Source organism: Lampetra fluviatilis, chromosome 77, assembly GCF_964198595.1.
Source record: "Lampetra fluviatilis chromosome 77, kcLamFluv1.1, whole genome shotgun sequence".
Lineage (NCBI taxonomy): Eukaryota > Metazoa > Chordata > Hyperoartia > Petromyzontiformes > Petromyzontidae > Lampetra > Lampetra fluviatilis.
The window spans coordinates 2,195,275-2,218,276 of NC_136351.1; the positions used below are offsets into that span (position 1 = coordinate 2,195,275).

Here is a 23,002-nt window from a genome sequence, read left to right on the forward strand (position 1 = left end):
TGGGTCACACACACACACACACACCGTGCGTGCGTCACACACACACACACCGTGCGTGCGTCACACACACACACCGTGCGTGCGTCACACACACACACACCGTGCATACATCACACACGCACACCACGCATGCGCCACACACACGCACACCACGCATGCGTCACACACACGCACACCACGCATGCGTCACACTCACACACGCACACCACTCATGCGTCACACACACACGCACACCACGCATGCGTCACACACACACGCACACCACGCATGCGTCACACACACACACATCATGCGTCACACACACACCATGCATGCGTCACACACACACACACCGTGCGTGCGTCACACACACACCGTGCGTCACTCTCACACACACACACACCGTGCGTGTGTCACACTCACACACACACACACCGTGCGTCACACTCACACCACGCATGCGTCACACTCCGTATCCGTCGTCGAACGCCCGACCCAGCAGTGCTCTGCGCAGCACCAGGAAGGCGATGGCCACCGCGAGGAGCGCCACCAGTAGGGAGGAGGCCAGCCCCCGCCCCCCCCACGGCCCCTCCCCTCGGTCCCCCGCTCCCCGCCTCCTCCCCCACTTCGGCGCCCCCCTCCCCCCCGCGCCCCCCCGCCGGGCTGCACTGCTGCTGCTGCTGAAGAGGAGGAGGTGGTGGCGGTGGTGGGCCGTGGTGACCACGCGTTGCCGGGGCTCCGTGCTGGCTGGCGACTGTAAGCACGTGAGGATGGGACGGGGGGGGGGAGATGGAGGGAGAGTGAGCGGGTGGCTGGGCAGGTGGCTGGGTGGCTGGGTGGGGCAGGTGGCTGGGTTGGGTGGATGGGTGGGTGGGTAGCTGGGCGACTGGGTGGGTGGCTGAGTCAGTGGGGTGGGTGGGTGGCTGAGTGGGTGGGTGGATGGGTGGGCGGGTAGCTGGGCGGGGTGGGTGACTGGGTGGGTGGCTGGGTGGGTGGCTGGGTCGGTGGCTGGGTGGCTGGGTGGGTGGCTGGGTGGGTGACTGAGTGGGTGGGTGGGTGGGGTGGGCGGGGTGGCTGGGTGGGGTGGGCGGGTGGCTGGGCAGGTGGCTGGGTGGGTGACTGGGTGGGTGGGTGGCTGGGGTGGGGTGGGGTGGATGGGTGGGCGGGTAGCTGGGCGGGTGGGTGACTGGGTGGGTGGCTGGGTGGGTGGCTGGGTCGGTGGCTGGGTGGCTGGGTGGGTGGCTGGGTGGGTGGATGGGTGGGGCGGGTGGCTGGGCGGGCGGGGTGGGTGACTGGGTGGGTGACTGGGTCGGTGGCTGGGGTGGGTGGGTGGGTGGCTGGGTGGGTGGCTGGGTGGGTGGCTGGGTGGCTGGGCGGGTGGCTGGGTGGGCGGGTGGGTGGCTAGGTGGGTGGCTGGGTCGGTGGGTTGGCGGGTGGCTGGGTGGGTGGCCGGGTGGGCGGGCGGGTGGCTGGGTGGGCGGGTGGCTGGGTGGGGTGGGTGGCGGGTGGTGGCGGGGCGGTTGGCTGGATGGGCGGTTGGCTGGCTGGCTGGGTGGGTGGGTGGCTGGGTGGGTGGCTGGGTGGCTGGGCGGGGTGGCTGGGTGGGCGGGGTGGGTGGCTAGGTGGGTGGCTGGGGTCGGTGGGTTGGCGGGTGGCTGGGTGGGTGGCCGGGTGGGCGGGCGGGTGGCTGGGTGGCCGGGCGGGTGGCTGGGTTGGCGGGTGGCTGGGTGGGTGGCTGGGTGGGCGGGCGGTTGGCTGGATGGGCGGTTGGCTGGCTGGCTGGCTGGGTGGGTGACTGGTTGAGTGGTGCCGGACTTTAACGATGTGGTGAACAATGCCATGGGGGGGAACGGCCAAATCCAATTGGCTATTACCCTCATGGCGCTTGTAGCCACCACAACGGCCAATGGGTGCTCTGGATGGGTGCGAGAGACTGACAACCCCTCCACCTTCAATTTAACGACCGTGAAAACGTGTGCTAAATATCGAACTAAGCTCGTGTGAGAGGCCCCGGGTGGGACAGGTGTCTATGACATCCCATGTTGGCGGAGCCAGGAGACTGAATCCGTACCCTCGGAGTTCCTCCAGAAATGGCAAAAAGCCACAAATGGCAAAAAGCCACTGTCGGTGGCCACGTGGAATGTTCGAAAGCTCACTGCGGAAGAGAGGCTGCCACTCCTCTGTCGGCAGCTGGACTGGTACCGCCTGGATCTCTGCAGTATTCAGGAGGTCTGGTGGACTAGATCTGGCTCCTGCCATCATGAGGGGTGGACAGTCCTCTACTTGGGGCAGGAGACTGCGAAACAACAGGGAGTGGCTCTTCTTCTGAACAAAATAATGAAGGGGGCGTGGGAGCGTGGTGGTGAGGTGTGGGCAGTTGGAAGCCCCAGGCTACTGTGGGCTCACCTTCCCATTAACCAGAGGCAAGGAGTAGTGGTCGTGTTACTTATGCCCCCATCGAAGATGAACATCAGTGGAGGGATGCAGGCAAGACCAATGAGTTAGATGCTTTCTATGACCTCCTGTTACAAGTGCAAGCTAAAGTCGCCCCTCGGGATAGAGTCTTCCTGTTGGATGACTTTAATGCCCGTGTGGTTCATGATGCTGGCAACTGGTCTGCAGTGATTAGAAGGTATGGGCCAGATCAGCTCAATAACAACGGTCGGAGGCTGCTAGACTTCTATGCAGCCCATGGGCTTGTAATTACCAACACACTGTTCTGGCATCGGTGCATCTACACCACATCATGGATGCACGCCGGGTCCAAGCAAAAACATTTACTGGACTATTTAATGATGGGTGTACACCCAGGCTCCCATTAAAACGCAGTGGCCTGGTTTCAGCTAGATAATGAAAGTTGCAAGCGAGAATTTCATCATCGATTGCAGCTGGGGTTGGCATAGTCCCCCACGCCTCCTGATGCCAAGGGAAAATAAGCAAGGTTTAGGACTGTGACTCAAGCGGCTGCAATGGCTGCTTTGGGTACACGGTCCAAACCTCGTCAGAGACCCTGGCTGACGGAGGAGGTGTTCCGGCTGTCTGAGAAAAAGCGAGAGGCCCACTCCCACCATCTACAGCTCCAGGTCTTCTCAGCCACGGTCATGCCCTCCCTTCTCTATGCTTGCGAAACGTGGACGACCCGAATGGAACATCTGCGCTGGTTAGAAAAATTTAGGCTGACCTGCCTAAGATAAATTCTGGGTTGAACCAGGCTGGATTGTGTTAAGAGTTCACAAATCCTTGAAAGATCTGGACAAAGTCCCATCGTTGAGCTCCTCCGACAGACAAGGTTGCGTTGGCTGGGTCATGTAGCCCGCAAACCAAGCCACCTAATGCCCAAACAGCTTTTGTCTTGCCAGATAAAGGGGGCTAAACGGGCACGCACGGGCTAGAGAAGAGTGGACTTGCCAATGACCAGCGATGCCAAGAACAGCCTCTGTGAGTGAGTGAGTGAGTGGAAGGCTGAGTGAGTGGGGCAGTGAGTGGGTGAGTGAGTGGGTAGGTGGGTGGGTGAGTTTGTGAGTTACCGGTGGACGGAGTCTCTGAGCTCCCGATTCTCCGCTCTCTTCCTGGGGTTCACTTGCAGAAGGGGATGGACCTAACAACAACAACAACAACTCGCTCACCACTCACTTAATCACTCTCCATGCCACACACCAAGCCACCCAACCACCCAGCCACTCACCAACCAAGCTACCCACCAGGCCACACACCCACTCAGCCACCCACTCACTCAGCCACCCACCCACCCAATCAGCCACCCACTCAGCCACCCACCCACTCAGCCATCGACACATCCACCCACCCACTGGCCCACACAACTACCCACCCACTCACCCACCCACTCACTCACTCACTCACCAACCCAACCCTCCACCCACTCACCCACCCCTCCACCCACCTACTTACTCACCCACCCACCCCTCCACCCACTCACCTACCCACCTATATCCACCCACCGTGCACCGTGCGTTACGGGCTCTGTGTGCATCACCACCACAGCCGTGCCCACCTGTGGTAGTGATGCTGCCACTGCTGGCGCTATCAATACCGCCACCACCACCGCTGCCGCCGCTGCTGCTGCTGCCCTCTGAAGGTTGTGTCCCTGGCCCGGTCGCCTCCGGCTGCAACAACACCGGGAATCACCAGGGGGCAGTCCCAGCAAGGGGCAGTCTCAGCAGGTAGCAGCCCCAGCAGGGGGCAGCAGTGCTCATCACCGCCTCTGCTTTGGCAGCCGAGTTAGTGAGTGGGTGAGTGAGTGTCAGTGTGAGTGAGTGGGTGAGTGAGTGTCAGTGTGAGTGAGTGGGTGTCAGTGTGAGTGAGTGGGTGAGTGAGTGTCAGTGTGAGTGGGTGAGTGAGTGTCAGTGTGAGTGAGTGGGTGTCAGTGTGAGTGAGTGGGTGAGTGTCAGTGTGAGTGAGTGGGTGGGTGGGTGTCAGTGAGTAGGTGAGTGAGTGTCAGTGTGAGTGAGTGGGTGTCAGTGTGAGTGAGTGGGTGAGTGTGTGTCAGTGTGAGTGTGTGTCAGTGTGAGTGAGTGGGTGAGTGAGTGTCAGTGTGAGTGAGTGGGTGAGTGTCAGTGTGAGTGAGTGGGTGAGCAAGTGTCAGTGTGAGTGGGTGAGCGAGTGAGCGAGCAAGCGAGTGAGTCACCTTGAAGCTGATCTGCCAAGCCAGCTCAAGAGTGAGTTAGCGAGTGAGCCAGAAAGTGAGTGAGCCAGCCAGCGAGCGAGTCACCTTGAAGTTGATCTGCCGAGCCAGCTCAAGAGTGAGTGAGCGAGTGGGCCAGCCAGAAAGTGAGTGAGCCAGCCAGCGAGCGAGTCACCTTGAAGCTGATCTGCCGAGCCAGCTCAAGAGTGAGTGAGCGAGTGGGCCAGCCAGCGAATGAGCCAGCCAGCGAGCGAGTGAGTCACCTTGAAGCTGATCTGCCGAGCCAGCTCGTGAGCCTCGCTGTCGTCCGGGCTGGGCCCCTCGGCTGCCTCCGGCAGCGCCACCCTCAAACGCTCCCCACAGCCCTCGCACACAAACTCTCTAGAGCTAGAGGGGGCACAGGAGGGGGGGGGGAGGTAAAGAGAGGGGCACAGGGGGGCACGGGGGGGAGGTAAGGGGGGTGCACGGGGGGGTGGGGCACAATGGGGTGTGAGAAAAACCTCACCAGAACCACCACCACCTCCTCTACAACCTCTGCCACCTTCACCATCATCACCATCATCATCACCATCACCTCCCCCTGCACCACAACCATCACCACCTTCATCACTACCACCTCCTCCTCCTCTACCACCACAACCACCATCATCATCACCACCACCACCACCACCGCCACCTCACCACCACTACCCCCAAATTCTCCTCAACCGCTCCCTTCTAACCATCATCCATGACTACATCACCACTTGAACAACAACACCACTATTTTATTATCTCAACCACTATCATCTTATGAACAATTTGTATAATTGTTTAGTGACATCGCTGGATGTCACAGTGCGAGGCCGGCCTGGGAGAGGCACGGCGTGCATGTACTGTGTGATACAGTATGTGTATTCTGTACTACCGGTACTGTGTGGTACAGTACAGGTACAGTGTAATACATGTACGTTGTAGTACAGTGCATGTACTGTGTAGTGCAGTGCATGTACTGTGTAGTACAGTGCATGTACTGTGTAGTAAAGCTACTGTGTTGTACATGTATAGAGACAGTGCGTGTGTGGAGACAGTGTGGGTGCAGGGACAGTGTGGGTGCAGGGACAGTGCGTGTGTCGAGACAGTGCGTGTGTGGAGACAGTGTGGGTGCAGGGACATTGTGTGGCCCAGTGATCATTACAGGAGTGGAGATTAATAGAGGGCGAGTTATGAGAAGGGGAAAACCATCTGGAAAGTTCGGGAGTGGGCTAGAGAGTTCGAGAACGGGGACATGGCCAGGAGCGGAGTGAGGGCCACGCCAGGGATAAAAGAAGGCAAGAGGCAAGGTTCAGGGCTGCCGTGGGATAGGGGTCGACTGTTTTCACGCTGTCTCTGTCTTCGCGTCGTCGCTGCCTTCACGTTGTGCCACTTGTGTGTCATCCCTGACCAAGTTATCTGCGTGAAGCGCCCTAATTAAGAAATAAAGAAATCCTCCACAGTTCGCGTTGTCTGAGAGTCATGACCTCCTGCCAGCCGGCGTTCGACACTTCACGTGGCCTTAACGTGCACATAGCCTCGCACAAGCGCCGTGGTGACGTCCCGTTACTTAGCGGCGAATGGCGGTTGTTGTTGTTGTGCGTGTATGTGTGTATGTGTGTATGTACGTGTGTGTACGTGTGTGTACGTGTGAGTGTGTACGTGTGAGTGTGTACGTGTGAGTGTGTACGTGTGCGTGTGTACGTGTGCGTGTTTGTGCGTGTGTACGTGTGTATGTATGAGTGTGTACGTGTGTACGTGTGCATGTTTGTGCGTGTGTACGTGTGTATGTATGAGTGTGTACGTGTACGTGAGCGTGTGTACGTGTGCATGTTTGTGCGTGTGTGCGTACCGTTTGGCGAGCTGTCTCCGCTCCTCCGCTGAGTAGTCCAGGGAGCCGATGGCTCCCTCCCCCTTGGTCGGCATGAACCCAATCAGAGCGAGCAGCGCTGTGCGGACTGCACACACCACGCGCACACACAGATCCATACACACAGATACATACAGATACACAGAGATACACACACGGATACATACACACAGATACATACACACTCACAGATACATACACACAGAGATACATACGCAGATACAGATTCATACACATAAATACACACAGGTACACACACCCACAGATACATACACACACATACACACAGGTACACACACATACACACAGATACACACAGGTATACACAAAAACACAGATAAACACACACAGATACATAAATAAACAGATACACCAATACCCGCCATTCACCACTAAGTGATGGTGACGTCACCACGGGGCCTGTGTCGGGCCAGGTGCACTATGACGCCACAAAGTGTCGAAGGCTCGCTGACAGGAGGTCAGGGGCCATCCATTTAGTACATACGCATGCAGGGGGGTGGGGGGGGGGTTAAACCAAATGCGTACGCTTGCGTATGGGGCGTCTACTGACAATGTATGTACGCATAGAAAACGAGCGGAGGGGGGGGGGGTGAAGCCTCGATAATTTGTCTACATTGGCCTTCAAATGAGTTAGATAGTCCAGCAATGGACTATGTTTGCTTAAACACGTTAATAATATTAATCCTTGATCGTTTCTGTGTGGATTAAATATCAGCTGTTATATAGGATTCGGGGGGGGGGTGTCAAGTGTACATACGCAGGGGGGGGGGGGGGGTGTAAAAAGTACGTGTGCGTACAGGGAGGGGGGGAGGGGTCAAGTTTTGACAGACTTTTGCGTACCTACTAAATGGATGGCCCCTCATGGGACAGACCCAGGTGCCATGGGTTGACTGACTGAGAGGACTGGCCGATGCACCACCTGTACCCCTTACTTTGCCAACTTGCTGTGCTTTAGCCGCCCGGGCTCCGCTCATTGTTGTGAGCGTCGCTCCTCTGCCCTCAGTTGTTGTTGGAGGGCGACTGCCTCCAACTGCCCGGTAGCGTCCTTCACGAGCCTCCTCCAGAGGCCGATCTTGACACCGCTGGTACCAGTCATCGGCAAGTCTACTCAGCTCCACATCCTCTTGTACCACATCACTCCATCTCTTCTCTAGCCCGTTCCATGCCTGCTTAACCCCCTCTATCCGGCCGTACAAAAGCTATTTGGGCATGCGGTGGCTGGGCATGCAGGCTGCATGACCCAGCCAACGCAGCCTTGCCTGCTGGAAGAGCTCACCGATGGGACTTTGTCCACATCTTTCAAGGATTTGTGAGCTCCTCAAACAAACCAGCCTGGTTAAACCCAGGATGGATCGTAGGCAGGCCAGCCTAAATGTTTCTAACTGGCGAAGATGTTCCATTAGGTGAGCGACAGACCAGGTAGCTTGCACACAGAATTACACAACCGATGAAAAGATAATGTCGCTCGACTGATTCTGAGTGAGACCTCTGCTGTCAAACCGGAGCCTGTCATGAGCACACTGCCCAGGTATGGGAAACTCTCCACTCTCTCCACAACTGCCCTATCACCAATTGGGAGTTGTGGGGGTGGAGTGTCTGATGGTACAAAATACCCAGACAGGTGCTTAGTTTTGGTGGGGCTGATGGTAAGGCCCCACACCTCTTAGTGGCAAGCTCCAGGAGTGCCTCCAACTCCTCCTCTGAGTGTGCAGCAATCACCAGATCATCATACTCAGATATACATACATATTACAGATATACACACACAAAGACACACGAAGATATGCATATGCATCTAAATCCATGTATACTACACACAAACCATGCTTGAGTGGGTGAGTGGGTGAGTGAGTAGGTGAGTGGGTGAGTGAGTGGGTGGGTTGGTGAGTGAGTGGGTGAGTGGGTTGGTGAGTAAGTAGATGGGTGGTTGGGTGAGTGAGTAGGTGAGTAGATGGGTGGGTGGGTGAGTGGGTGGGGGAGTTGGTGGGTTGGTGAGTGAGTGGGTGAGTGGGTTGGTGAGTAAGAGGATGGGTGGGTGGGTGAGTGAGTAGGTGGGTGAGTTGGTGGGTTGGTGAGTGAGTGGGTGAGTTGGTGAGTCAGTAGATGGGTGGTTGGGTGAGTGAGTAGGTGAGTAGATGGGTGAATGAGTGGGTGGGTGAGTGGTTTGGTGAGTAAGTGGATGGATGGGTGGGTGAGTGAGTAGGTGAGTGGGTGAGTGAGGTGAATTGATGGGTGAGTGGGTGGGTGAGTGATTAGGTGAGTGGGTGAGTGAGTGAGGTGAGTTGGTGAGTGGGTGGGTGAGTGAGTGAGGTGAGTTCATGAGTGAGTGGGTGGGTGAGTGAGGTGAGTTGATGAGTGAGTGGGTGAGTGAGTCTCACTGCTCCATGAAGGTTGCCAGGTCTCGGGGTGGTGGCCAGAAATGCTGAGGCAGATTTTCTTCCCGACCTCAAACCTCCCGCTCGCCTGTACAGAGATGTACACACACAGAGACAACAACAACAACCGCCATTCGCCACTAAGTGGCGGTGACGTCACCACGACGCTTGTGCCAGGCCATGTGCACCTTGAGGCCACGTGAAGTGTCGAACGCCCGCTGGCAGGAGGTCACGGGGCAGACCCAGGTGCCACGGGTCGATTGACTGAGATGACTGGCTGATGCACCACCTGTGCCCCCTACTGTGCCAACTTGCTGTGCTTTAGCCACCCGGCGCTCCGCTCGTTGTTGTGAGCGTCGCTCCTCCGCCCTCCGTTGTTGTTGGAGGGCGACTGCCTCCAACTGCCCAGTAGCGTCCTTCACGAGCCTCCTCCACAGAGGCCGATCTTGACACACCGCTGGTACCAATCATCGGCAAGTCCACTCAGCTCCACGTCCTCCTGTACCACATCACTCCATCTCTTCTCTAGCCCGTGCCGCACCCGTTTAGCCCCCTCGATCCGGCCGAACAAAAGCTGTTTAGGCATGCGGTGGCTGGGCATGCGGGCTACATGACCCAGCCAACGCAGCCTTGCCTGCCGGAGGAGCTCACCGATGGGACTTTGCCCAGATCTTTCAAGGATTTGTGAGCTCCTCACACAATCCAGCCTGGTTAAACCCAGGATGGATCGTAGGCAGGCCAGCCTAAATGTTTAGAACCGGCGAAGATGCTCCATTCGGGGGGTCCACGTTTCGCAAGCATAGAGAAGGGAGGGAATGACTGTGGCCGAGAAGACACGACGCTTCGTGCGGAGCGACAGACCAGGTAGCTTCCACACAGCGTTACGCAACCGATGAAAAGTTAATGCCGCTCGACTGATTCGGAGTCAGACCTCTGCTGTTAAACCGGAGCCGGTCATGAGCACACTGCCCAAGTATGGGAAACTCTCCACTCTCTCCCAAAGGTAGACACACACAGGTAGACACACACAGGGAGTCATACGCAGGTCATCACACACCAAGGCCATAATTCTATTTCTTGCGGGGGGCACATCCCCCCAAATATTCAAATATGCTCAAAATGTACCCCCCAAAAATGTATATAAAATAGATTTCTGTTCATATTATTGTGCCATTACATACAATGAAACAAAAAAAGGTAAAAAAAGAAAAAACAGAGCAATGTAATACAATACACTATTAGACATTATTGTAAAAAAAAAAGTCCATCCTATGTATTAGTGAATTTTTTAAAAATTTAGGCGGGAAATGGCAGGAAATTAGTTTTCAAATTTCGATTTTTTTTCTGGGGGGGGGGGGGACACCTTGACCCCTTGGAAGATTTGGTTCCCCCCAATGTTGACTCAATGGCTACGGCCTTGTCACAAAGATAAAGATCCCTGTATAGCCTTAACTGACTGTAGGGGCAAGTGCTGTTAGCGAGCACCTATGAAGGCCGGCACGGCACACGAGGGGGTGGGTGGCCAACACCACGCCCGGCCGCCTTTGTCTCCCTAGTGGCGATGTTTACACATCGCACCAGGCACTCATTTGAGGCCGAGTCGACCTAGGGGAGGCCCAGGACCGGTTCAGATAATCGTCACTGGTGTTGGCCGTGAGAGGGAATCGAACCCGGGTCGCCAGGTTTGTAGCGCAGCGCCCTAACCACTACACTACCGTTCCTCCCAATGTTGACTCACGGGCTACAGCCTTGTCACACACACATATACACACAGGTGAGACAGGGAGTCATACACAGGTCGAGACACACAGACAGACAGGCAGAGTCACCCGGTGCGTGCCCCCACCGTGAGCATGATGATGCTGGGCGGCCGCATGGGGTACTCTGGGGGCAGGATGATGCGGCCGTGGTAAATGCCGCCCTCGAAGTCCGAGTCCGGGGGTCCCCTCACCGAGAAGTGCCACTCAAACAGATTATCCTGCCTCGCCCGGACATGCGGGGACACGCGGGGGGACAGGGAGAGACAGCAGGAGGCACAGCGACACACAGAGAGACACAGGGAGACACAGGGACACAGGGAGACAGGGGGAGACACAGAAAGACACAGGGAGACGCAGGGACACGCAGGGAGACACGGGGACATCAGCACCAACACAACCACCATCACCCACCATCATCAACAACCGCAATTCGCCACTAAGTGGCGGTGACGTCAAGGTGCACATGGCCTGGCACAAACCATCATCATCACCACCGCCAACACCACCACCACCATCATCGTCCTCTGAGACGACGACGATGATGATGACGATGACTCACAGATCCCGCCAGGAGGAGGAGTAGGACAAACTGCAGACACGGAGCACAAAGGCCGCAGAGAGATGTCCACTACCAACTACGGCGGACTGTCGATTGTCAGCGTGCGCTTTATCCGACTTGCAGATTAACCGCGGACCCTTGAGATTTTGATACGTATTAATAACCCGTGGGAATTTCCGTTGAGCCAAAATCAATAACCTGAACACAGTTATGCAACGCTGTTATCCTCAGAAGCGATCATTACAAGTCACACACGGTGCTTAAACCGAACGAATACGCTGCTGCTCCGATTAATCCGAAATTCACGTGATCGCCTCTACAGTACAGTAGGTGCCAGTGGGTGGCTGAGTTTAATTGATGTTGATTGGCTGTGGATCTGCTATCATCCACTCAGTGGGCTGAGTTTTATTGATGTCTGATTGGCTGTAGCTCTCTATCATCCACTCAGTGGGCTGAGTTTTATTGATGTCTGATTGACTGTAGCTCTGCAATCATCCACTCAGTGGGATGAGTTTGATTGATGTCTGATTGGCTGTAGCTCTGCTATCATCCACTCAGTGGGATGAGTTTGATTGATGTCTGATTGGCTGTAGCTCTGCTATCATCCACTCAGTGGGCTGAGTTTTATTGATGTCTGATTGGCTGTAGCTATGCTATCATCCACTCAGTGGGTGGAGCATTCTTGCGCAGGGAAGTGTTATTATCACTGAGAAGGCGCATGGATTGGTCGGTCGTTCGTATTCGTTCTCAATTTTCTCAACTCGAACATAATTTAACACCTAACGTTAGTGGTTTTAGGCATAGTGGATCCGAGGAAAATGGTTATGTTCATTGGATTATCCGCGATTTTGAATTATCCGCGGGCATCCATCCTCCCCTTCATTAGTGCCGATAATCGAGAGTCCGACCGCGTTACCTAAGCTCTGTCTTGCTCTACGTGCGAGCGAAGGCGTTATCGGTCCGATTAACCGGAGTTGCTTTATCCGCGTGGGAGAGGACGCCTGAGTACCCGGTGAGAACCCGTGCCTCATGTGAGAAGTGGGGGTGGGGGGGAACGCTATTCTACTACACCACTATACTAATATTCACTACGATACACTACACAATACACTCCACTATACACAATACTGCTATACACCACACTATATTGAATTGAAAAATAATTTCTTTAGAACTCCTTGTTGTTGTGTTTCATTTGTTGTCCGTCCACCCCACGCACTCCGATTGGCCACGGTCAGCTACGTGAGGTGGTGCGATAGAAGTTCCAACACATGTCAAGCGTAGCCACCGCACGCCTGTGTTGTACTGCACTCGTGTGCCCCCCCTTCCCCACGCCCCAAGTCACCTCGAGTGGCTGAGCAAAGTAGTGCTGAGTGGGCTCCCTCAGCTCCTGCGCCTCCTTCATCAGTCGCTTCACGGCTGAGATGGGCGGGGAGGGACATGGAGAGACACGCGGAGACAAGGGGAGACACAGAGAAAGAAGGGGAGACACCAGGTTACAGAGAGACAAGGAGAGACGCTGGGAGACACAGGGAGACACAGGGAGACACAGGGAGACACACAGAGACATGGTTACAGAGGGAGACACAGAGAGACGGAGAGACAAGGCGAGACACAGAGAGACATGGGGAAACACAGAGAGACACGGGGAGACACAGAGACACGGGGAGACACAGACACAGGGAGACAGAGAGACATGGTTACAAAGGGAGACACAGAGAGACGGAGAGACAAGGCGAGACACAGAGAGACACAGAGAAAGAAGGGGAGACACCAGGTTACAGAGAGACAAGGAAAGACGCGGGGAGACACAGGGAGACACAGGGAGACACACAGAGACATGGTTACAGAGGGAGACACAGAGAGACGGAGAGACAAGGCGAGACACAGAGAGACATGGGGAAACACAGAGAGACACGGAGAGACACGGGGAGACACAGAGAGACATGGTTACAGAGGGAGACACAGAGAGACGGAGAGACAAGGCGAGACACAGAGAGACATGGGGAAACACAGAGGGACACGGGGAGACAGAAAAACACAGGGAAACACAGGCAGACACAGATAGACACAGGGAGACACAGAGAGACACAGAGAGACAAGGCGAGACACAGAGAGACATGGGGAAACACAGAGAGACACGGGGAGACACAGAGACACAGGGAGACACAGGTAGACACAGAGAGACAAGGTTACAGAGGGAGACACAGAGAGACACGGGGAGACACAGAGAGACACAGAGGGACACGAGGAGAGACAGAGAGATACAGGGAGACACAGAGAGACACGGGGAGACAGAGAGACACGGGGAGACACAGGGATACACAGGGAGACATGGGGAGACATAGAGAGACACAGAGAGACACAGGGAGACACAGAGAGACACACAGAGACATTGGGAGACATAGAGAGACACAGAGAGACACAGGGAGACACAGAGAGACACAGAGAGACACGGGGAGACACAGAGAGACACAGAGAGACAAGGTTACAGAGGGAGACACAGGCAGACACACAGTGTGATACATTCTATACACATAGGCAAAGATCTCCCGTATAGCCTCTAACAGACTGAAGGGGCAAGCGCTGTTAGTGAGCTGCACCAATGAGGGTCGGCACGGCACACGAGGGGGTGGGGTAGCCAGCTCCACGCCCGGCCACCTTTGTCTCCCTAGTACAGCACTGCTGTTTCACACTGCACCAGGTACTCATTTAGGGCTGAGTTGACCGAGGGGAGGCCCAGAACCGGTTGAGATGATGGCTGTCGCTGGTTCGTAGCGTGACCCGCTAACCGTGAACGCAACACACACTCACGTTGAGTAACATCATCACCATCATCACCCGCATCACCATCACCCCCATCACCACCACCATCATCACCCCAATAACTACCACCACCATCATCACACTCATCATCCCCATCATCACCCCAATACTACCACCACCATCACCACCATCACTACCATCATCACCACCATCACTACCATCATCACCACCATCACCACCACACTCACTACCATCATCAACATCATCACCCCCATTACTACCACCACCATCACCACCATCACCCCCATCACCACCACCATCACTACCATCATCACCCGCATCACCATCAACCCCATCACCATCATCACCATCACCCCCATCACCACCACCATCATTCACCCCATAACCACCACCACCATCATCACACTCATCATCCCCGTCATCACCCCCAATACTACCACCATCACCCCCATCACCACCACCACCATCACTACCATCATCACCATCATCACCCCCCATTACTACCACCCCCATCACCACCACCACCCTCATTACTACCACCACCATCACCCCCATCACCACCACCATCACTACCATCATCACCCGCATCACCATCATCATCATCACCATCACCCCCATCACCACCATCACCACCATCACCACCACCATCATCACCACCATCATCACCCCCATCATCACCCGCATCATCATCACCCCCATCACCACCACCCCCCATCACCACCACCACCACCATCACCACCATCACCACCACCATCATCACCACCATCATCACCCCCATCATCACCCGCATCACCATCATCATCACCATCACCATCACCCCCATCACCACCACCACCATCACCACCATCACCACCACCATCATCACCCCCATCATCACCCGCATCACCATCATCATCACCCCCATCACCACCACCCCCCATCACCACCACCATCACCACCATCACCACCACCACCACCACCATCATCACCACCATCATCACCCGCATCACCATCATCATCACCATCACCCCCATCACCACCACCACCCCCCATCACCACCACCACCCCCATCACCACCACCATCATTACCCCCATTACTACCACATCACCCCCATCCCCATCACAACCACCACCCCCATCACCACTACAACCCACATCACCACCACCATCACCACCACCCCCATCACCACCCCCATCAGCACCCCCATCCCCACCCCCCCATCATCATCACCACCATCACCACCACCCCCATCAGCACCATCACCACCACCATCCCCACCCCCCCCCATCACCCCCATCAGCACCACCCCCATCACCCCCCCCCCCCCATCACCACCACCACAACCACCGCCACCCCCATCACCACCCCCACCACCCCCATCACCACCACCACCCCCCCCCCCCATCAGCACCACCCCCATCACCACCACCATCCCCACCCCCCCATCACCACCTGGGCTCCTCAGGCTGTAGCGGCTCTCCATGATCTCCTCCGCCTCCTCCTCGAAACTCTTCGCAAGGAGCCGTGACGCTCCAGACTACAACACAGCTGGTGGTGGTGGTAGTGTGGTGGTGGTGGTTGTAGTTGTGATGTTTAGGGGGTCGTAGTGGTGATGGTAGTGTGGTGGTTGTGTAGTGGTGGTGGTTTAGATGGTTGTGGTGGTGGATGTGATGGTATTGTGGTGGTAGTAGTGGTGGTGGTAGTGGTTGTAGTGGTGGTAGTGGTAGCAGTGGTAGTAGTGGTGGTGGTGGTAGTAGTGTGGTGGTGGTAGTGGTGGTAATGTGGTGGTTTAGGGGTAGTGGTGGTTGTGATGGTTGTGGTGGTTAGGGGGTCGTAGTAGTAGTGGTGGTGGTAGTGGTGGTTGTGATGGTTGTGGTGGTTGTAGTGGTGGTGTTTGTTGTAGTGGTTGTGGTGGTTGACGTGGTGATGGTATGGTGGTGGTGGTTGTTGTAGTGGTGGTGGTTGACGTGGCCTTTCCCGATGACGGAGCGGCGGGGTCCTCGCGGCGCCGAGGTGGCCGCGGCGTGCGCCTGAAAATAAGAAATTATTAAATAACTCGAACGCATAAATTAATTAAATGAATAAATTTTGATAATGATGTGGCAGAATGTGACCTGTTTAACATAAATAAGTTCGGACGTTGCGGCTTTGTTATTGTTATACAGGGGGGGGGGGCAAAAGTAAGGACATATAGTTTGTTATTGTTATAACAAACCTATGTTGAAGCTCACATAGTGACCACACTATGGGAGCCTCAGTGATTAACAGTGGACCCTATGGAAACCTCAGTGATTAACAATCAGACCCTACAGGAGCCTCACTGATTAACATTGAACCCGATGGGAGTTTTAGTGATGAATACTGAACCCCATAAGAGTCTCACTGATTAACAATGAACCCTATGGGAGCCTCAGTGATTAACATTGAACCCTATGGGATCCTCAGTGATTAACATTGAACCCTATGGGAGCCTCAGTGATTAACATTTAACCCTATGGGAGCCTCAGTGATTAACATTGAACCCTATGGGAGCCTCAGTGATTAACATTGAACCCTATGGGAGCCTCAGTGATTAACACGAACCCTTAGAGAGCCCCAGATGATAATATTGAACCCTATGGGAGCCTCAGTGATTAACACTGAACCCTATGGGAGCCTCAGTGATTAATACTGAACCCCATGGGAGCCTCAGTGATTAACACTGAAACCTAAGGGGCCTCAGTGATTAACATTGAACCCTATGGGGGCCTCAGTGATTAACATGAACCCTATGGGGGCCTCAGTAATTAACACTTAACCCTATGGGAGCCCCAGACCTTAACACTGCACCCTATGGGAGCCTCAGTGAATAACACCGAACCCTACGGGAGCCTCAGTGATTAACATTGAACCCTATGGGGGCCTCAGTGATTAAAACTTAACCTTATGGGAGCCCCAGACATTAACACTGACTCCTATAGGAGCCTCAGTGGTTAACACTGAACCCTATGGGAGCCTCAGTGATTAACACAGAACCTTATGGGAGCCTCAATGATTAACACTGAACCCTATGGGAGCCTCAATGATTAACACTGAACCCTATGGGAGCCTCAATGATTAACACAGAACCCTATGGGAGCCTCAATGATTAACACCGAAACCTATGGGAGCCTCAATGATTAACACCGAACCCTATGGGAGCCTCAATGATTAACACTGAACCCTATGGGAGCCTCAGTGATTAATACTGAACCCTATGGGAGCCTCAGTGATTAATACTGAACCCTATGGGAGCCTCAGTGATTAACACTGAACCCTATGGGAGGCTCAGTGATTAATACTGAACCCTATGGGAGCCTCAGTGATTAACACAGAACCCTATGGGAGCCTCAGTGATTAACACTGAACCCTATGGGAGCCTCGGTGATTAACACTTGACCCTATGAGAGCCTCAATGATTAATATTGAACCCTATGGGAGCCTCGGTGATTAACACTTGACCCTATGGGAGCCTCAATGATTAATATTGAACCCTATGGGAGCCTCGGTGATTAACACTTGACGCTATGGGAGCCTCAGTGATTAACACCGAACCCTATGGGAGCCTCAGTGATTAACACTGAACCATATGGGAGCCTCACTGATTAACAGTGAACCCTATGGGAGCCTCACTGATTAACAGTGAACCCTATGGGAGCCTCAGTGATTTACACCGAACCCTATGGGAGCCTCAGTGATTAACAGTGGACCCTATGAGAGCCTCAGTTTTTAACACAGAACCCTATGAGAGCCTCACCAATTAACAGTGAACCCTATGGGAGCCTGACTGATTAATAGTGAACCCTATGGGAGCCTCAGTGATTTACACTGAACCCTATGGGAGCCTCAGTGATTTACACTGAACCCTATGAGAGCCTCACTGATTAACAGTGGACCCTATGAGAGCCTCAGTGATTAACACTGAACCCTATGAGAGCCTCACTGATTAACAGTGAACCCTATGGGAGCCTCACTGATTAACAGTGAACCCTATGGGAACCTCAATGATTAATACTGAACCCTATGGGAGCCTCAGTGATTAATACTGAACCCTATGGGAGCCTCAGTGATTAACACTGAACCCTATGGGAGCCTCAGTGATTAATACTGAACCCTATGGGAGCCTCAATGATTAACACTGAACCCTATGGGAGCCTCAGTGATTAACACAGAACCCTATGGGAGCCTCAGTGATTAATACTGAACCCTATGGGAGCCTCAGTGATTAACACTGAACCCTATGGGAGTCTCAGTGATTAACACTGAAACCTATGGGAGCCTCAGTGATTAACACTGCACCCTATGGGAGCCTCGGTGATTAACGCGAACCCTATGGGAGCCTCAGTGATTAACACTTGACCCTATGGGAGCCTCAGTGATTAACACAGAACCCTATGGGAGCCTCAGTGATTAACACCGAACCCTATGGGAGCCTCGGTGATTAACACATGACCCTATGGGAGCATCAATGATTAATATTGAACCCTATGGGAGCCTCGGTGATTAACACTTGACCCTATGGGAGCCTCAATGATTAATATTGAACCCTATGGGAGCCTCGGTGATTAACACCTGACCCTATGGGAGCCTCAGTGATTAATATTGAACCCTATGGGAGCCTCGGTGATTAACACTTGACCCTATGGGAGCCTCAGTGATTAACACCGAACCCTATGGGAGCCTCAGTGATTAACACTGAACCATATGGGAGCCTCACTGATTAACAGTGAACCCTATGGGAGCCTCACTGATTAACAGTGAACCCTATGGGAGCCTCACTGATTAACAGTGAACCCTATGGGAGCCTCACTGATTAACAGTGAACCCTATGGGAGCCTCAGTGATTTACATTGAACCCTATGGGAGCCTCAGTGAGTTACACTGAACCCTATGGAAGCCTCAGTGATTAACAGTGGACCCTATGAGAGCCTCAGTTATTAACACTGAACCCTATGAGAGCCTCACTAATTAACAGTGAACCCTATGGGAGCCTCACTGATTAACAGTGAACCCTATGGGAGCCTCAGTGGTTTACACTGAACCCTATGGGAGCCTCAGTGATTTACACTGCACCCTATGGAAGCCTCAGTGATTCAAAGTGGACCCTATGAGAGCCTCAGTGATTAACACTGAACCCTATGAGAGCCTCACTGATTAACAGTGGACCCTATGAGAGCCTCAGTGATTAACACTGAACCCTATGAGAGCCTCACTGATTAACAGTGAACCCTATGGGAGCCTCACTGATTAACAGGGAACCCTATGGGAGCCTCAGTGATTAACACCGAACCCTATGGGAGCCTCAGTGATTAACACTGAACCCTATGGGAGCCTCAGTGATTAACAGGGAACCCTATGGGAGCCTCGGTGATTAAAACCGAACCCTATGGGAGCCTCACTGATTAACACAGAACCCTATGGGAGCCTCAATGATTAACACCGAACCCTGTTGGAGCCTCAATGATTAACACTGAACCCTATGGGAGCCTCAGTGATTAACACTGAACCCTATGGGAGCCTCACCGATTAACACTGAACCCTATGGGAGCCTCACTGATTAACACGAACCCTATGGGAGCCTCTGTGATTAACACATGAACCCTATGGGAGCCTCAGTGATTAACACTGAACCCTATGGGAGCCTCAGTGATTAACAGTGAACCCTATGGGAGCCTCACTGATTAACACGAACCCTATGGGAGCCTCTGTGATTAACACATGAACCCTATGGGAGCCTCAGTGATTAACACTGAACCCTATGGGAGCCTCAGTGATTAACAGTGAACCCTATGGGAGACTCACTGATTAACACTGAACCCTATGGGAGCCCCAGTGATTAACACTGAACCCTATGGGAGTCTCAGTGATTAACACTGAAACCTATGGGAGCCTCAGTGATTAACACTGCACCCTATGGGAGCCTCGGTGATTAACGCGAACCCTATGGGAGCCTCAGTGATTAACACTTGACCCTATGGGAGCCTCAGTGATTAACACAGAACCCTATGGGAGCCTCAGTGATTAACACCGAACCCTATGGGAGCCTCGGTGATTAACACATGACCCTATGGGAGCATCAATGATTAATATTGAACCCTATGGGAGCCTCGGTGATTAACACTTGACCCTATGGGAGCCTCAATGATTAATATTGAACCCTATGGGAGCCTCGGTGATTAACACCTGACCCTATGGGAGCCTCAGTGATTAATATTGAACCCTATGGGAGCCTCGGTGATTAACACTTGACCCTATGGGAGCCTCAGTGATTAACACCGAACCCTATGGGAGCCTCAGTGATTAACACTGAACCATATGGGAGCCTCACTGATTAACAGTGAACCCTATGGGAGCCTCACTGATTAACAGTGAACCCTATGGGAGCCTCACTGATTAACAGTGAACCCTATGGGAGCCTCACTGATTAACAGTGAACCCTATGGGAGCCTCAGTGATTTACATTGAACCCTATGGGAGCCTCAGTGAGTTACACTGAACCCTATGGAAGCCTCAGTGATTAACAGTGGACCCTATGAGAGCCTCAGTTATTAACACTGAACCCTATGAGAGCCTCACTAATTAACAGTGAACCCTATGGGAGCCTCACTGATTAACAGTGAACCCTATGGGAGCCTCAGTGGTTTACACTGAACCCTATGGGAGCCTCAGTGATTTACACTGCACCCTATGGAAGCCTCAGTGATTCAAAGTGGACCCTATGAGAGCCTCAGTGATTAACACTGAACCCTATGAGAGCCTCACTGATTAACAGTGGACCCTATGAGAGCCTCAGTGATTAACACTGAACCCTATGAGAGCCTCACTGATTAACAGTGAACCCTATGGGAGCCTCACTGATTAACAGGGAACCCTATGGGAGCCTCAGTGATTAACACCGAACCCTATGGGAGCCTCAGTGATTAACACTGAACCCTATGGGAGCCTCAGTGATTAACAGGGAACCCTATGGGAGCCTCGGTGATTAAAACCGAACCCTATGGGAGCCTCACTGATTAACACAGAACCCTATGGGAGCCTCAATGATTAACACCGAACCCTGTTGGAGCCTCAATGATTAACACTGAACCCTATGGGAGCCTCAGTGATTAACACTGAACCCTATGGGAGCCTCACCGATTAACACTGAACCCTATGGGAGCCTCACTGATTAACACGAACCCTATGGGAGCCTCTGTGATTAACACATGAACCCTATGGGAGCCTCAGTGATTAACACTGAACCCTATGGGAGCCTCAGTGATTAACAGTGAACCCTATGGGAGCCTCACTGATTAACACGAACCCTATGGGAGCCTCTGTGATTAACACATGAACCCTATGGGAGCCTCAGTGATTAACACTGAACCCTATGGGAGCCTCAGTGATTAACAGTGAACCCTATGGGAGACTCACTGATTAACACTGAACCCTATGGGAGCCCCAGTGATTAACACTCAACCCTATGGGAGCCTCAGTGATTAACAGTGAACCCTATGGGAGCCTCTGTGATTAACAGTGAACCCTATAGGAGCCTCAGTGATTAACATTGTACCCTATGTGAGCCTCAGTGATTAACAAAGAACCCTATGGGAGCCTCAGTGATTAACAGTGAACCTTATGGGAGCCTCAGTGATTAACACTCAACCCTATGGGAGCCTCAGTGATTAACAGTGAACCCTATGGGAGCCTTTGTGATTAACAGTGGACCTATGGGAGCCTCAGTGATTAAGTGAACCCTATAGGAGCCTCTCTGATTAACAGTGAACCCTATGGGAGCCTCAATGATTAACACTTGACCCTATGGGAGCCTCAATGATTAACACTGAACCTTATGGGAGTCTCGGTGATTAACACTGAACCATATGGGAGTCTCAGTGATTAGCATTACACACTATGGGAGCCCTAGCGACTAACATTGAACCCTTTGGGAGCATCAGTGATTTAAACTGAAGCATATGGATCCTCAGTGATTAATATTGAACCTCATGGGAGCCTCAGTGATCAACACCGAACCCTATGGGAGCCTCAATGATTAACACTGAACCCTATGGGAGCCTCAGTGATTAATACTGAACCCTATGGGAGCCTCAGTGATTAATACTGAACCCTATGGGAGCCTCAGTGATTAACACTGAACCCTATGGGACTATCAGTGACTAATACTGAACCCTATGGGAGCCTCAGTGATTAACACTGAACCCTATGAGAGTTTCAGTGATAAACACTTAGCCCTAAGCCTTAGTCATTAACACAGACCCCTATGGGAGCCTCAGTAATTAACATTGAACCCTATGGGAGCCTCGCTGATTAATAATGAACCTTATGGGAGCCTCACTGATTAACAATGAACCCTATGGGAGCCTCTGTGATTAACAGTGAACCCTATGGGAGCCTCAGTGATTATCAGTGAACCATATGGGAGCCCCAGTGATTAACAATTAACCCTAAGGGAGCCTCTGTGATTAACAGAGAACCCTATAGAAGCCTCTGTGATTAACAGTGAACCCTATGGGAGCATCAATGATTAACACTTGACCCTATGGGAGTCTCGGTGATTAACACTCAACCATATGGGAGTCTCAGTGATTAGCATTAAACACTATGGGAGCCCTAGCGACTAACATTGAACCCTTTGGGAGCATCAGTGATTTAAACTGAAGCATATGGATCCTCAGTGATTAATATTGAACCTCATGGGAGCCTCAGTGATCAACACCGAACCCTATGAGAGCCTCAGTGATTAACATTTAACCATATGGGGGCCTCAATAATTAACACTGAATCATATAGGAGCCACAGATATTAACACAGAACCCTATGAGAGTTTCAGTGATAAACACTTAGCCCTATGCCTTAAGTCATTAACACAGACCCCTATGGGAGCCTCAGTAATTAACATTGAACCCTATGGGAGCCTCACTGATTAATAATGAACCTTATGGAAGCCTCACTGATTAACAGTGAACCCTATGGGAGCCTCACTGATTAACAGTGAACCC

At 53.1% G+C, this 23,002-nt stretch overlaps 1 protein-coding gene across 1 annotated transcript; it reads right to left on the reverse strand.

The window, feature by feature from the left end:
• Positions 1 to 10: 10 nt before the first annotated feature.
• Positions 11 to 16,006, reverse strand: UBE2J1 (ubiquitin conjugating enzyme E2 J1). Its single transcript, XM_078884060.1, has 10 exons — positions 15,438 to 16,006; positions 12,564 to 12,637; positions 10,746 to 10,877; positions 8,903 to 8,987; positions 6,486 to 6,591; positions 4,885 to 5,008; positions 3,992 to 4,103; positions 3,507 to 3,577; positions 638 to 733; positions 11 to 586 (listed from the first exon to the last, which is right to left on the reverse strand). The coding sequence occupies exons 1-10, from the start codon at positions 15,466 to 15,468 to the stop codon at positions 443 to 445; spliced, it is 975 nt and encodes a 324-aa protein (XP_078740186.1). The 5' UTR covers positions 15,469 to 16,006; the 3' UTR covers positions 11 to 442.
• Positions 16,007 to 23,002: the final 6,996 nt, after the last annotated feature.